This window comes from Tasmannia lanceolata, unplaced genomic scaffold (genome assembly GCF_043159265.1).
Source record: "Tasmannia lanceolata isolate RefF3 unplaced genomic scaffold, GAP_Taslan_0.1 ptg000004l, whole genome shotgun sequence".
NCBI lineage: Eukaryota > Viridiplantae > Streptophyta > Magnoliopsida > Canellales > Winteraceae > Tasmannia > Tasmannia lanceolata.
The window spans coordinates 12,636,469-12,651,726 of NW_027518681.1; the positions used below are offsets into that span (position 1 = coordinate 12,636,469).

The following is a 15,258-nucleotide window of genomic DNA, read 5'->3' on the forward strand; positions in this document are numbered from 1 at the left end:
TATACGGTCCACGACCTTACATTCACTTCCAGTAGGGCCTATCAACAGACCCAAATTCGAATTAGATCCACCTATATCTGTGTCACATTCTTTTTTAATATCGCGTCCTACTCAGTCAGAGATGCCAATCCACTCGTTTCAGCTCCATGGATCTTACTTTGTGTGTGTGTGTCTGTGTCCTGACGCAGATCCATGGATCTTATTTAGTGGGTGTGTGTGTGTCCCGACCCATTAAGGATCATTTGTTACAATTGTTATCAGGTCCTTCATTTGGTTTTTTTTAAAAAAAAACTAATATAAAAGGTTGTCCAAATTAAATTGTGATGTTGAGTAAACTCCATGGAGCCTAGAATGTTGTTTCACCAATGGAGATCCAAACGGGTGTTAGCAGTACAACAATTTGTGGCAGATGTGACAAAAGAAGGAAGATCAAAAGTACAATCAAGCTTCTTAAATGTTGATATTTTCTTTCATTACCTCCCCATCTATTTTAATCGTCTAATCTAACTAGGTATAGATAAAGAAAAAAAGATAAGATTTGGGAAAGATAATCCTAATAAATGTCTCATCTAAGTAGGTAGCCTAATCTTACCCTCTAATGATCCGATGATTAGATCTTACCATATAAGATTTGATCTATCTTAAAAATTACAGTTGAAATGGTTAAAAAAGGTCAAGATGGTAAACACAAGAAAAGTTTTAAAACATCAACTCAAGTGAGGGGAGAGTTGTAATTATCAGCAATAAATATTTTTTAATCAAAACATCAAAAATTCTTACAATAACTAAAAATATTGAATTAGCTTCATCACATAAAGCTACCATTAACTGTAGATAGATATAATGATGTTGAGAACATGCCCAAAAGCAGGACAACTAAAACAATTTTCAATACATAAAAACCATGTAAAAGGATACCCAGAACTCAGTTTCTTGCAGCAAATCAAAGAGAAATTTTCTCAGCACTCAATAGAACATCCTAGTTCTGAGTCAATGCTAAGCTTTGGGAGACAGAGAAACTATTTGATAGTTCCCAATCCAATGAAGCAGATAAAATCTTTGAAAGGGACTGCACAATTTCATCCATGCTCGACCGACTTGATGGATCTTTCCCTAGGCTGCGCTCGATTAATCTGGCCACCATCATAGCTAAATCCAGAGGATAATTCCCTTGCAGAGAAGGATCAATAAAGTCAGTAACCTTCTCTTTTGCATTTTCTTTACTGAGTATGGCTATTAAGACCTCTGGTAATGGCATGTCTTTCCCTTCCCATATAATACTACCTTCTTTACCAGTAATGCTCTCCAACATCACAATCCCATAAGCATAAACATCAAGTTTCACCGAAACAAGACCATTCTCCAAGTACTCAGGTGCCATATAACCTTTAGTCCCTATAATGTGCCTTGTCAATGCAAAGCCACCTTCATTTCCTTCACCAGACCTTGCGCTTCCAAAATTAGCAATCTTGGCCCTAAAATTACCATCCAAAAGAATGTTGCCGCTTTTTATGTCCATGTGCACAATGCCTGGTTCAGCATAGCTGTGGAGATAGTTCAAACCATTGGCTACATCCAAAGCAATCTGCATCCTTTGCACCCAACTCAAAACCTTTGAATCATTTCCATTAAATATCCAGTCACTCAGAGGCCCATTTTCAGCATACTCGTAAACAAGATACCATTGGCCTTCACTGAAACAAACACCCGAAAGCTTGATCAAGTTCAAATGGTTAATCCTTTTGAGTAACTCAATCTCCTTTGGAACGTCTCCGTTGATCCTCTTAATTGCAGCTACATCCCCCTTAATGACCCCTCGATAAACAGACCCTTTGATATTACAATTGGGGACAAAATCCTCCGTCGCCAATTTCAATTCCTTAAATGTATACACTTTCAGGCTGTGACCTATATCAGATATACCTACAATAAGATCTTTAGTTACATCTGACTTAGACTGTTTCTCATCCTTCTTCCATTCATCTGAAATGAGAATTGCTGGTATTTCATTGCTGTCCAAGTCATTTGAAATGGGAATTTGATTGGATTTCCTCTTATTTCTTACGACATAGAAAAGAACAATTGAGGCAACCAAGACAAAAGCACCCACTGCAACTCCAATAACCACATACACCCAAGTTTTTGTGGAATTGTTATCTGATGGAGGGGAAGGGGGTGGTTGTGATGGTGGTGGTGGTGGTGGTGGTGGTGTGATGGTCTGATTAATTGTAGGCTGATTTTGCAGAGGAATAAGAAGTGTTGTAAAAGGATAGATAACAGTATTTACCCCAGAAAGTCCATTAGCAAGGAGAAGTTTCTGCACATCCACACCAAACCTCTGGCTTATTGTAGGAAGATCATCTCCCTCTCCTACCAAGTAACTTTCTAGATAATTCACACCATCCCTACTTTGATTCCCTGTTGGACAAGCACACCTAAGAGGGACAGTTATATTAACTCCAACATCTAAGGTGGTAGCTGAATAGTTGTTCTGATTCTGTAGAGCTTGGCAAGTTGACAGACCCTGATATGTGTTGTTTGCAACAATAAAATAATTATCTCCACTTTCAATAGTATAAGATGAATTTGCTTGATAATACTCACCAGAACAAGAGCAGATCACTGGAACAATCACCTGCTGGTTTGCTCCAAATGTTTCATTGATAGAAACTGAATTTGCTTGAGAAAGCTGTGATGGGTCTGAATCCAAAAGAGCTGAAATTGAGGCAACAGAATTATATGGGGTTATTGACCTGAAAATCAGAAAAGCTTGGCAACTTTGGTTTTGACCATTGCAGGTGTATCCAAGAATAGAGGAGGAATTATCTGTTCTTGCACATTGTGTTATTAAATTTCCTACATATGGCTGTTGAGCAAGAACAAAAGGAGAGGAGATGAAACAGAGGATGTAGAAAAAAATGAGAGATTGAGAACCCATATGGAGGAATGAAAGTGGGTGTTGGAGATTATGGTGGTATTAAAAGGTGGGATGGAAGAAAGGGGCTTCTAATAAAATGGGTGCCTTAGAAATGGATCTGTAAATGTGGAATTATTCTAAGTTTCGTGTCTGATGCTGTTTCTTTTGATAGGCTGAATGTGAAAGGAGAGCATACAATGGTTGACTATCTCTGTCACAGTTGAATTTACAAAAAAAAAGGCAATATTTGACCATGACCAAGAGAGAGGGGTAGGGCGGCGGGCTTTTTTAATTTAAGGTGCTGCTATTAAATTGCACAAACTCAGCTTGTCTCTTTGGTTTTAATTGGCTTGTGAGAGCTTTTTGGGAAATGTAATAGCGTTTGACCTCAGTTTAAATAATGAAAGACAGGATGAGTCAGTGCAATTATTAAAGGGAACTGATAAATCGACCCCCATATATCTTAAATCAACCCCTGTGTGTCTTTCTCTCTCCTCTTTCTCTCTCTAACCCAGAGGAGAGAGAAAGACTCATACGTTTGGTTGCCAGTTAAATTTTCTCTCTTTAAGATATCTGGGGGTTGATTTATCACTTCCTTTTTAAAAATATGGTAGTGCGGTTACATGGATAATATTATTACAACCCTACCTTCTGTGCCATTGGTCGAACACTATCATATGTAGGGGTGCAATTCGGGTGGGCTCAACTTGAACCCGATGGGTTCAACCCGATGGGTTCAACCCGATTTTTTTCCCCGGTTGGGTTGCCACTCGCTCGGGTTCGGATTCGGGTTGGGAAAAGTGAACCCAAGGTAATTTCGGGTTGGGTTAGGGTTGAGGCATGGAACAACCTGAAACTTGACAATTCTGTAACATACGGATAAAAAAGTGAACAATTTTGAAAATTATTATTATGTACAGCTATTAAAATTCAGTAAAGCAATGGCACACTCTCTTTCCATTGAAGGGGGTGCTGAAGGCAAGAAAAACCAGTAGTTTTGGCTGGAGCATCTCAACATGCACCACACAAGACCAAAATCGGGTCTGGTTCGGGTTGATGAAACAGTTCCTCGGGTTGGGTTGGGTTGAACCCCATCGGGTTGGGTGGGGTTAGGGTTGAGCATATGGTTCCTCGGGTTGGGTTCAGGTTGGCCTCAACCCGACCCAGCCCTACCCGAGTTGCACCGATTCATATGGCTATCTTTTCATGATACGAATACCTGTATGGGTTGTGATTGGATTACCTGAATCAGGAATCTAATTCAAAATCAGAGTGGATCCTATTCCGATTCCTATTCTGATTCCCCATGAAATGAGATGGAAAATATTAAAATAAAAAATTTAGGGAGACGATTTTTTTGCCCCCCTGTAGGATAATACACCCCACTGTTAAAGTGAATTGTTGGCGGACTTTAACACTTCTTGACGTCAAATCACGTGAAAAGGGAGGTGGCGAAAAAATCATCTCCCAAAATTTAATTGAAGAAAAAGTTCATTCCAGCTTTCAGAATCAGAATACCACCTCTTGGGGCGAGAAACAGATTCCAGCATTTCCTCCTTTAATTCCACCCCTCGTTCCTGAATCCTGCCCCAGGTCCGTTTATTTATTTATTTTTTTGAACCAAATGCTGGAATCAGTGTATTATTGTTTTCCAAACAAATACCCGGTCAAAACATATGAGAAGAAGACTCATTCGGTACACCAAGAGGCTGTTTTATGGCAGAATAGATAGTTCTAGAGAAGACATATCCCAAGAAAAGACTTATCCATTGTTTCTGGCACAACTGTCCATTATAAGATCTATTTTGAAAAACTACTCTCCTACAAAAAACAAGGGCAAGAATAATTACTACCAGAGGGTGAAAATAGTACTTACAATATCACGTGGATAGAACTTATATAAAAAAACCTATTCTGGAATACAAAGAAACCCAAGATAAGGTGTTATCCATCCTGCAATTACAGCCCCAAAGTTTTCTGCAACTACCTTTGTTGGGGGCCTTTGAGCCCGATATGGGCTGAGAAGGTCCGGTTCAGATCGGGTAAAAAGAACACCCTTTTTTCCTTGGGCTTAAAATAGCAATAAAACCCAACCCAAATTGAATAAGGGATAGCCAATCTCAGGGGTTTATTCGAGATAAAATTATCTAAGCAGGGTACCCAATCCAAGGAATAGCTTATCCAAGGCTTCTATCCCCTTGGAGAAACAGCCCCATTAGACCACATCAGACATGAGAAACAAGAAGTGAATAGTAAATTCAAGATGTTGAAATGTCCAAAACAAATAAAAAATAATTAATAAATGAAAGTCTTACCAAACTGCAAAAATAATTAATAAATGAAAGTCTTACCAAACTACTTTTCATGGCTGATCAACATCCTTAATAAGCATCACCCCACTTACAGTTATTTTTCCCACATCAAATATCCAAAATAGCAAATAATTGAGAAGAGAAAAGGAGATAAAAGAAAAAAAAAAACAAGACACTGTAAATTATCCAAGCATATCTACCAAAAAAAAAAAACATCACAAAAAAAAAGACGACAAAAACTCGGAACCTTCACCATTGTTCGATTTCCAATAGCTTGAAACTCGAAAATCGACTTGATACTCAGCCGAGAAAACTTGGTTTCGCTGCACGAGACCAAAACATGATTTTCTATTCAAATTGTGGGGTTTTCACTGTCTCAGCCTAGTCAAACTGGGAATCAGAAGATCGACTGCGAAGTTGAGCTGAAGTTTTTTTACACTAATTGAACATTGAATTCTTTTGGGAACTTCAATTTATAGCCTGAAAACAAAGCTTAAAAACTTAATATTTCTTTCTCAAGATTGGATGTACAAATTTTGCAGAGAACTGTTGAGACATATGAGACAGGAGAAAGCACCAGAAATTACCAACAAGTTTGTTGACAAAGCTAACATTTCATGAAGCACCTTATCAAGCTCCCATGGAAAGATCCAATATGGGAAAGAATAACAGAAAAGATACACCCACAAAATAAGAAAAATAGTGCAAATCTAACCAACAATTGCCACAACCTCCAGTTCCTCGAATGTGCTCGATTAAAATAAAGACCCCAATTATAGTACACAAAATGCAACCAATGATGCCACTGCGTAGTTCATGAGCCACCAAACTAGGCGTGACGACGAACAGGGGGAAGCGAGAAGCTGCAGACATGGTAATGATGCAGATTATCAGTGGCCAAAAAAAATTACATAATTGTTAAAAGAAGCACTATCCTATTGTAATTTCAGGAAAACTTACATAATTCTTTTCACTAGCCAAGGGGTGAAATATTCCACCCAATAGTAATGCACTATCCTATTTAGACAATCTTCATGCAACAAATTGTGTGGGTTTTATAGCTGCTCTCTGCTACATTTATTTAGCATTTGTATCATTAGAAGCAGAACTTAAACTCGATTAGCCATTGTTTGATTAATGAAAAGGACGAAAAGGAGATATGATAAGAAAAAGAAAGAAGGGATTGTTACAATATTTTTTCATGAAAATATTAAAGAGCGAGAAAATGACCAGTTGTTCTCTATGTTTTATGTTATCATCAGGTTGTCAAATTTGGGCGATCAAACTAGGTTTCTTTTGTCCGTATTGATCCTAACATGAGAACCCACAAAAAACCTCTACGAACTTGATGACTCGACTCTTAATGGTGAATTGAAAACCACAATTACCTTTTAAATAAATCACTAAGCAGTCAGCTATTCTATAGTACCCTTTTCATTTAATAGTAAGACTGAGGAGATCTAAAGCAAAAAAGTAAAAAGGATTGCAGAAAGCAAAAAAATAAAAAACCAATAAATGTATAAATATGGCAAATCTCCTCAGGGAGGGAGATTATCGGAAGTCATAAAGTCATCTCTATCAATATCAAACTGAGCAACAATCAAGCGAAATGTGACGAATCTCAATATTGTGACCAACTATCACATGACCAACTATATTGACGAATCTCAATATTGTGACCAACTATCACCCAATTAGCCACATTGAGAGTTTCCCTCCATAATGAGATGATCAATCAAATGTTTAGTAACAGGCCAAATTTCTCCAAGGAGCAGTAGGACCTTTGCCTTGTTAAAATCATTCTCTCAGATAAGCCCAACTAACTTCGATCTTGGAGTTTCTAAGAAGGCCTTGAATACCAGCCGGATCCAGATTGCTAAGACTCGACAAGTCGAAATGAAGCTTCCAAAACCTAGGAGGGGGAGGGCCCACCTAGAGCAAAGACCCTCCTTTTTACACCTGCTCATATGGATTTTCTCCCAAGGAAGTCTCAGAAATTCCATGGGAACTCAGAATAGTAGTAGCCCCATGAAAAACAGTAGAGATGATTTGTCTTTGAATGCTATTAATACCTCTAAAACACCTTTAAAGACTCCATTGTTCCTTTTCTTGGAGACCAGCCAAAGCACTACAGCAAAACATATGCTGCAGAGAGTTCTACCTCAAGATGGCCATAAAGCGAAAGTCCAAGAGTCAATATGAACTATGAAATTGCAATGGAGCAAAGGGTAGTCAACAAACTCTGCATCTTTTAAACATAAATCACAATTATTCATAATGAGCATATTTCTATCGCGAAGATGATCAATTATAAGAATCTTATTAAAACACGTCATCGAATAAAAGGCCACAACACTATGAAGGGCAGGGGAGCATCAGGCTCTCTGGGCAGGAGAAGATCCATAATGAGTTCACAAATATTTGTGCTCAACCACAAGTCTATACCAGAGTATAGAGTAAACACAAACAATCCAAACCTGGGAAGCTTTGAGGATAGAAGAGATTGAATACAACTGCAAGAAAGGAAACCCAACTTCCAAACTGTCCTCTGCAATGTGATAAACAAAGTTCAGCTACACTGACAAGCCCATACTAAAGTCTATAGTAATTTTGGGAGGAGAAATAGTGCATACCGTAAAACTTTGAACAGCGCAGGTGGCAAACTCAAGAAGATATAAGATACTAAAAGAGAAGTCTGCATGTGTGATTTCCGTCTCGCATGGTTCAAGATCAATAAAAAACTGAACAAAGAGGGATCAAAATATATATGTGATTCAGTGTAGGGCCCAAGAAATTTGGTCATGCACCATGCCTCCATGAATTGAAAACATTGCAATGCCAAAGCAACACTTAGAAGCTTTGGACTTGTTCAATATCTAACAACATAAATGGCATATTGAGAAAATCTAAACTATTATACACCTGAAAATCAAATATAGTGAATTCGAATGCCCGTAGAATCTAGTGATGCCTGAACTGTAAACTTGAGAGCATAAGGTTTGAATTATGCTTGCATCAACTTGATCTAAGGGGTTCACTCAAATATATAATATTTTAATTGTCAAAAATAAAAACAAAAAAAAGAAGTCAGAAACTTCCCTAAATACATAAAACTACCCAAAATAAAGAGAATATACAACTATCTCATGAGAGGAATAGTATACATAAAAACACAAACTCATTTGAATTACTCAAGCAATATGAATACTAAAACGGAGGGACAAGCTGAAAATACAAAAAAATCAAGAACAATTGATCGTATTGTCATCAAAAGATATGAAACTAAACTTCCCCTTTACGTATGCATGGTACTTTTAAGAAGCATCGAATTTGATACCTGGAAATAGTGGCAAAGGCAACATAAATGCTGAAATACAGTGTCCATGAGTCTGTCATGGATAGGCTAATGAAGCAGCTGATTCAGAAGCTAGATGTTATTCGAAGGCTGTAATTGCATATTGGGATTTAGGGAGCCATTGACCTTTTATGGATCTGTATTTTCTTGTATCCATTATCTTCCTTCAGTAAATTTGATAATTATTAAAAAAATACCTCCACCAGATATGGGAAGAAAACAACCTTTAAGCCTCTGCTTATTGGTGGGTGACTCTCTTTAACTTTGCTTTCTAGTACACCTTGAAAATAGCCTGGAAAGTAATAGCCTAAAGACTAGGAACATACACCCATTTCCCTTAATTGTCTTTGAGGCAACTAAGTAATCCAGAAGAGACAACGAAGAAATCAAGAGGCAACATTCTGCAAAAGAACCGCTGGTGGAGGAGGCAACATTCCCTCCTCCACCAGAAATGCCAAGATTACCCTATGAGCCTCCATCAGTTTTTAGCTTTATTTCATCTCTCGTGGGTTTAAAGTTTAAACCACTTCACTAGGAAAATTCTCAACCTTCTAGTCAGATTAGGGATGATGGGAATTTCAAGCGCTCAGGCTTCAATAAAACAATCGGGAGCGAAATATTTAGCGAGCACCTTAGTCTCACACCATAGCAGCCCTGGTAATGCAGTTTACAGGTTCTGTTTTACCTTCCATACGTTGAGTGCATCTCTCCTTCCATATCTCCCAGGTGATGAGAGAAAAAATAATTTTCAAAGCAAACCAAAGGACATCTACTTTTCCTCCTTGAAAGATCAAACCATTGGACCAATCTAGCAATAATGGATTGGTTTTCAATTTTCAAAGGAACTTCTAAGTAGGTGAGGAAATGATTCCATATTGCTTTAATGCTCTCGCCATATCACTATTCGCAACCAAATGATCAATATCTTCTTCCTTCGGTGTTGAGCAGCTTGTACACTTGGACGGAAAGGGGATCAAAATATCATGTAAGCTACTATCGACAAGCATGGCTTTCATGAAGATATTCCATATAAAGCAGGAAGTGTGTGTGTGTGTGTGTGTGTGTGTGTGTGTGAGAGAGAGAGAGAGAGAGAGAGAGAGAGAGAGAGAGAGAGAGAGAGGGTCCTTCCAACCAAAAAACGGCCATCTTTTCTTAGGATATTTATTTCTCACCAAATCCCAAGCAGATTTCATGGAAAAGTAACCAGATTTGTTAGGGGTCCAAACTAGCTCATCATCATGATGAAAGATCTTCACTGTAGAGGTCTTGATCAGTGTTTAAAAATGCGGATGCGGGTAAAAATGCCGTCAAGAAAAATCCTTGTTGACTCGGGATGGACGCAGCCAAGAATGTGGTTGGTGCGGCTGAATACTCAGTTGACGCAGTCATAACTCGGGAGAGTCAAAGGAGTTTTTATTGACTTTGTAGGGAAAAACGCGGAACGTGGCGGCAAAACACGGAACGCAGCCAAGGGGAAAGGGAGTTGACTCGGGGGAGTCCACGATGACGTGGGGGAGTTTTAAAACTATGGTTTTGATAGCATTAAGAACCCTATTTGAAATATTATTGTCCACACATGAGAGATTCTGTCTACATGTATCATTAATCAAATCCTTGACTAAAGGATTCACATTCTGGTTAGCCCTATTACTAGCTTGATTAATAAAGGGAGAAGTACCAAACCAAGTATTACACCATAAGGCAACATTACCTTTGCCAATAATCCATCGATGTAGGCATATACATCATATATAAGAGTTTACTAAAATTAAGAGTTTACAAGATTACAACATCAAATTAGAAGAACATATACTTTGAGCGAAGAATCGATTGAACTCCAATTACGAAAAGCCATCAATGCATGTATTTACTTCTATGAAACTGTGGGAAATTTAGAAATTGTGGGTTCGATCCAACAATGCTTCTTTAGCATCAAATTACAACAAAACAGGTATCAATTATTCTGAAAATACAAGAAAATGGCTGCTGAATTACAACTCCACATTCCTTCCAAATTCAATTTTAGTTCTGAAATCTACCAAATTTGGGTGAAAACCCATATGAGAATGGGATTTTCAGATCCACCAAATGCACATGCAGTCAACAGTTCATGAAAGGTGTAAGGGCAGAAGCTCCATGGGATCTATAAACCATAAATACAAATACCAATATTATCTTTTCTTAAACAGAGCAGAAACTTGCAAACCACAATCAGATATAAAGAGGTACAGCAAAAAAAATTAGGGAGTTCAGTAAAAATTAAAAGAAAAAATTCATGAACATATGACAAAAGGGAGAGAAGGGAATCTCACATGGCAGCAAAGGTCCCTCCCCAGTGAAAATAGTTGAGACCCCTCTCTGAAAAAGTTGGGGTTGAGGGATGATTTTCCATTCCTCACCAAAACAACGGTCTTCTTTTTTCTTGGATCGGTGTTTGGGTCATGGGAAGATAAATGGAACGTTTTTAAAAGAGAGTGCTTTGATATTCTAAGAAAAAGTAAAAAAGAAGTGGAGCATCGCGACTTTTCTAGCCAAGTGGATCGCACAGTAACATGTGGCACACATGTGATGATTAGCATATAAAATCTGTGGGCTACAGCCTACGGGTCCCATGAGAATAAATGATCTTAGCCGCTCAATCGTGGTAATTAGAATCATATAATTAGTAAGGGATTTGCTACCGTCCAAAATGTAGAGGAATTCTACCAATCAATCTCTACTATCTATAGATGTGGCAGATAATACAGGATGATCAAGCCAGTGATCATGATGAACAATGCTTTAGCCTAACTTGAAAGAACAATTTTTATCTATTTAGTCTTTTAGGGAAATGTGATCAGCTGTCCCGTATTTTGATGATCGCACTCCTCACTTTATTAAAAAGTACAGTATGGCCTGCACCATAAGATGATCCAGGCCATTCATTAGATGGGCCACAGCCTAAATAGGTTGTGCCCCAAAAATCATCTCCGTAGGTTGATCCTAACCCTCCAATCTATAGAGGGTTAGGATCAACCCTCTAATATTCCGTCCCTCTATAGATCGGAGGGTTAGGATCAGCCTATGGAGATGATGTTTGGGGCACAACCTATTTAGGTTGTCACCCATGTAATGGACGGTTTGGACCATCCTATGGTGCGGGCTATACCGTACTTTTTAATGAAGTGAGGAGTGCGATCATCAAAATACGGGAGTGCTGATAATATTTCCCTTCTTTTACTGTGAAACATTGTTCCTTTTGTTTTTTTTGGACAAAGTACTAGGGGTGCAACTCTGGACCCTTTTCGGGGATTTTTGTTGAGCTTTTACCATGAAATCGGGTTTAGTTAAGTTGACTCCAATTCATTTTTTAGCAAAATCTCAACACAACCGGGGTGCAACTCAATTCTAGTTTAGCCCAACCCTAGCCCAACCCAAGATAGCATTACCTCAACTCTAACCCAGCCCAACCCAACCTGAGCCTTGGGTAGAGGATGGTCAACCCTAACCCAACCCATCTATCTAATATGTTTTTTTCCAAACCGACTCGGGTTGAGTTGGTGGGTTCAGGTTAACCTAGGGCTAAACAGAAAAATACAAAGTATTCACGATAAATTAGAAGATGGAGGCTGGGTCGGGTTCCCAAAGTCTCAACCCTAACCCAACCTGAAATCAAATGGCTTTTCCCAACCCCAACCCAATCCAAAATCAGGTTCAACCCATCGGGTTCGGATTGAGCCCAACCCAAGCTGCACCTAGGGGTGTATATGGATATTCGAAAATTCGATTACTGTCCGCATCCGAATCCGTTTAAAGCGAATATTATCCGAATCCGTCTCAAGCGGATATTATCCGAATTCGTTTATGAGATATCCGGCTCTTAGCGGATGCGAATCTGGTAAATGGTATATCCGATCCGTTTAACATCCGAATCCGAGAAGTAAATCCTTTTTATTTATTATTAATAATATCATTAATATTTATTTTTAGTAATCACACACTATCTTTTGTTTCTAAAAGAAAAGTGAATTTTCATTTTAGAAAAAAAAACAAAAACAAAAATGGCCCAAACCCATTCCATCAAAATAGCCCAAACCCATTCCATCATATACAAAAAAAAAAAAGAAGGAAAAACTCAAAAACCACTACCAACACCATCATCCATCCCCACCGCCTCCCTCTTTCTCTCTCTGCCTTTGTTTTAAAAGGAAGAAGAGGATCTCATATATTTTAGGGTTTGAGAGTTAATTTTGTGAAGAGAATATAGAGGCCTAGTTTTAGGGTTTGGAAAATTCATTCGAGTAAGAAGGAGAAAAAAGATAAAGTGCCGCAATAAAATGTTTGAATTTACCGAATAAACGGATACGGATAATATCCGAATTCGAACAAAGGTATTGTTTCCTCTCTTTCTACGATTTTCTTCTTTCCAAACAACTGTCATTATCTCTCATATGGACATTTTGGTTTCCTATCTGGGAAGGATAAACCACATGTCTGGAAGTACTGTCCATCTATGGGAAAATATTTCATAAACTTCAAACCCTCCTAGAAATTATCTATTCATTTTGGATATGCTATTCCCATTCATTAATTTTAAAACTTCAACATTAACTAGTTCTCATTGAAAATATAAAGTTTGGAATACAATTGTTCCACTGTACTTATATTTGAAATAACATACATAGATAACTCTTTTGCCCCCATGTCTAGGGACTCAAATTATAGCACTAGTAAGATAATTGACATTCATTCATATCCAAATGCATAATATATGATATATAGAAAGGTATATATCAAGCAGCCATCATCTGGTGAAACTCCTGGAAATCGAGCACCCCATTACCATCCAGATCGAAAACCCGAATCATGGCCTCGCACTCCTCCACTGACCTTTCGTCCCCTAGCCGATTCAACGTCCGTTGCAACCCTTTGGGTGTTATGCATCCCGATCCCTTCTCGACCTCAAACATCTCGAACGCCCTCCTTAGATCATCAACATCCCCACTGTCCCTTTCCATCAACTTCGCAAAGTCTTGGAAGTCCAACAAACCATCGGAATCGGAATCAAACTCGGCAATCACAGCTTTGGCCTCATCACTAGACATGTCCTCCCCTATCGACACGAAGAAGGATCTTAGTTCCTCAATCGATATGTTCCCATCACCATCACCATCAAAGTAACGGAATGATTCTTGAAGGTCTCGCGTCCTCTCATTGGCTTGAATTGAGGGAGAAAATACGGGTGGGCTCGAAGATCCGCCGGATTTTGGGCTCCGGGAATCAGATTTTTGGCGAGGCCGAGGGCGCGGGAGGCTTACTTTGACACTCTTATTAGAGAAGCATTTAGAAGCCATTGGAAGAGAATTTGGTGTAGAGACATGGAAGGCTAAGCTTAGTATATATATTACTAGGTATTAGGCTAGGAATGGAAATTTGGATGGGGGAAGAGTAAAAGAGTCATGAAGAGTCTGCCCGATTAAGACGTGGAAGTTGCCTGGACATTACAGAATACGTGGGAATTAGGTATAAGGAAAGTGCATGGGAGCTTCCTCGCACCCAAAGTGGGCTGATGACAAACTTTAGTGCTGTATACACTTTATTTTTTTCCGTATAGGATAGAAAGAATTTTTATAATGTGCCTATGATTTTGCTGGTTGATAGTTAAGGCTGTTACTGAATTGGAGACCTAATGGGCTTTTAAGGCCCGGCCCATATTGGGTCTGGATTTGTTCATGATATTTGGATAGTTGGGCCTGGTTCTGGTTTTGTACACTTTGTGGGCCAAAGGGAAGGGTAAGTCCACTAAAAGTCACTTTTAGGATCAGCGGTAAAAGCCATCTTAAAAATGTGTTTAAGCCGTCAATATTTTCATGCCTCAAATCTCGTCATTAGGATCACTGTTTGGGAATAGTAAGATGGGCCAAGTTTTTATTAGTTGGGCTTCACTTGACCATAGAAGCCCATTACAACTTTGGCCTGGTTCTTGTGTCCAAGAGCCCAGTCAAATCTATTTTTAAACTTTGTCGGCAGAAAAGGTAAAGTCCAGTTCACCTCTTTCTTGATTGTGTGAAATATCTCTCTTCTTTCTTTTACTTTGTCTTTTGCTTTTTTATTTTTTGACATTGCTAGTTCTATGTGGTCATGGGCCTGTGTTCTGTTATAGATGTATATTGTGGGCCACATATATCATTCTTTTCTTTTTCTTTGATTATTTGATGACGTGTTTCTCACGCCCTTTATCAGTAATGACAAAACCATGGATTAACATACGATGCTTCTTGGAACATGCTATTGCCTGAAAAAAAAAAAAAACAATTCATTATTTTATTAAAGCGACTGATATCAGCAGTAACATATTTTGATATTTGCACTGCACACTTTGTTTTACACTTTTTTGTAGTTTTTTACTTGTTTTCACGGCTACAAGATGCTATCAGCATTCAATTAGAAAAGTGTAGAACCAAAGGGCCATTGTTAAAATATAGTAGTCCTGATGATATCAGCCCCCTTATTTTATTCAAGTCTTATGGAATATTGAGATGGGGAAAAATCATTGGCTTAAATACATATTAAAGGACATCTTTTCCATCATGATTAATCAACGGTCTAAAATTATATGAATAGAGTAGGACAAGGTCAATAGATTGGATTTGTGATGACCAACAATATCTATGGGCCAAATCCCAATACAGGTG

At 38.4% G+C, this 15,258-nt stretch overlaps 2 protein-coding genes and 1 pseudogene across 3 annotated transcripts; all 3 read right to left on the reverse strand.

Annotated features, from left to right (window-relative positions):
- Positions 1-804: 804 nt before the first annotated feature.
- On the reverse strand, positions 805-3,070 carry LOC143875534 (lysM domain receptor-like kinase 4 pseudogene; annotated as a pseudogene).
- Positions 3,071-5,228: 2,158 nt separating this feature from the next.
- Positions 5,229-11,088, reverse strand: LOC143875538 (cold-regulated 413 plasma membrane protein 2-like). Of its 2 annotated transcripts, XM_077377111.1 has the most exons (5): positions 10,897-11,088; positions 7,863-7,970; positions 7,707-7,777; positions 5,817-6,092; positions 5,229-5,709 (listed from the first exon to the last, which is right to left on the reverse strand). In XM_077377111.1, the coding sequence occupies exons 1-4, from the start codon at positions 10,974-10,976 to the stop codon at positions 5,860-5,862; spliced, it is 492 nt and encodes a 163-aa protein (XP_077233226.1). In that variant the 5' UTR covers positions 10,977-11,088; the 3' UTR covers positions 5,229-5,709; positions 5,817-5,859. The 2 variants fall into 2 exon arrangements, with proteins under 2 accessions (XP_077233226.1, XP_077233225.1); XM_077377110.1 differs by having other exon boundaries at positions 5,702-6,092.
- A 2,066-nt stretch (positions 11,089-13,154) lies between these two features.
- LOC143875536 (putative calcium-binding protein CML41) lies at positions 13,155-14,040 on the reverse strand. The gene has a single exon (XM_077377108.1). The coding sequence runs from the start codon at positions 13,915-13,917 to the stop codon at positions 13,357-13,359; it is 561 nt and encodes a 186-aa protein (XP_077233223.1). The 5' UTR covers positions 13,918-14,040; the 3' UTR covers positions 13,155-13,356.
- Between the last annotated feature and the right edge of the window lie 1,218 nt (positions 14,041-15,258).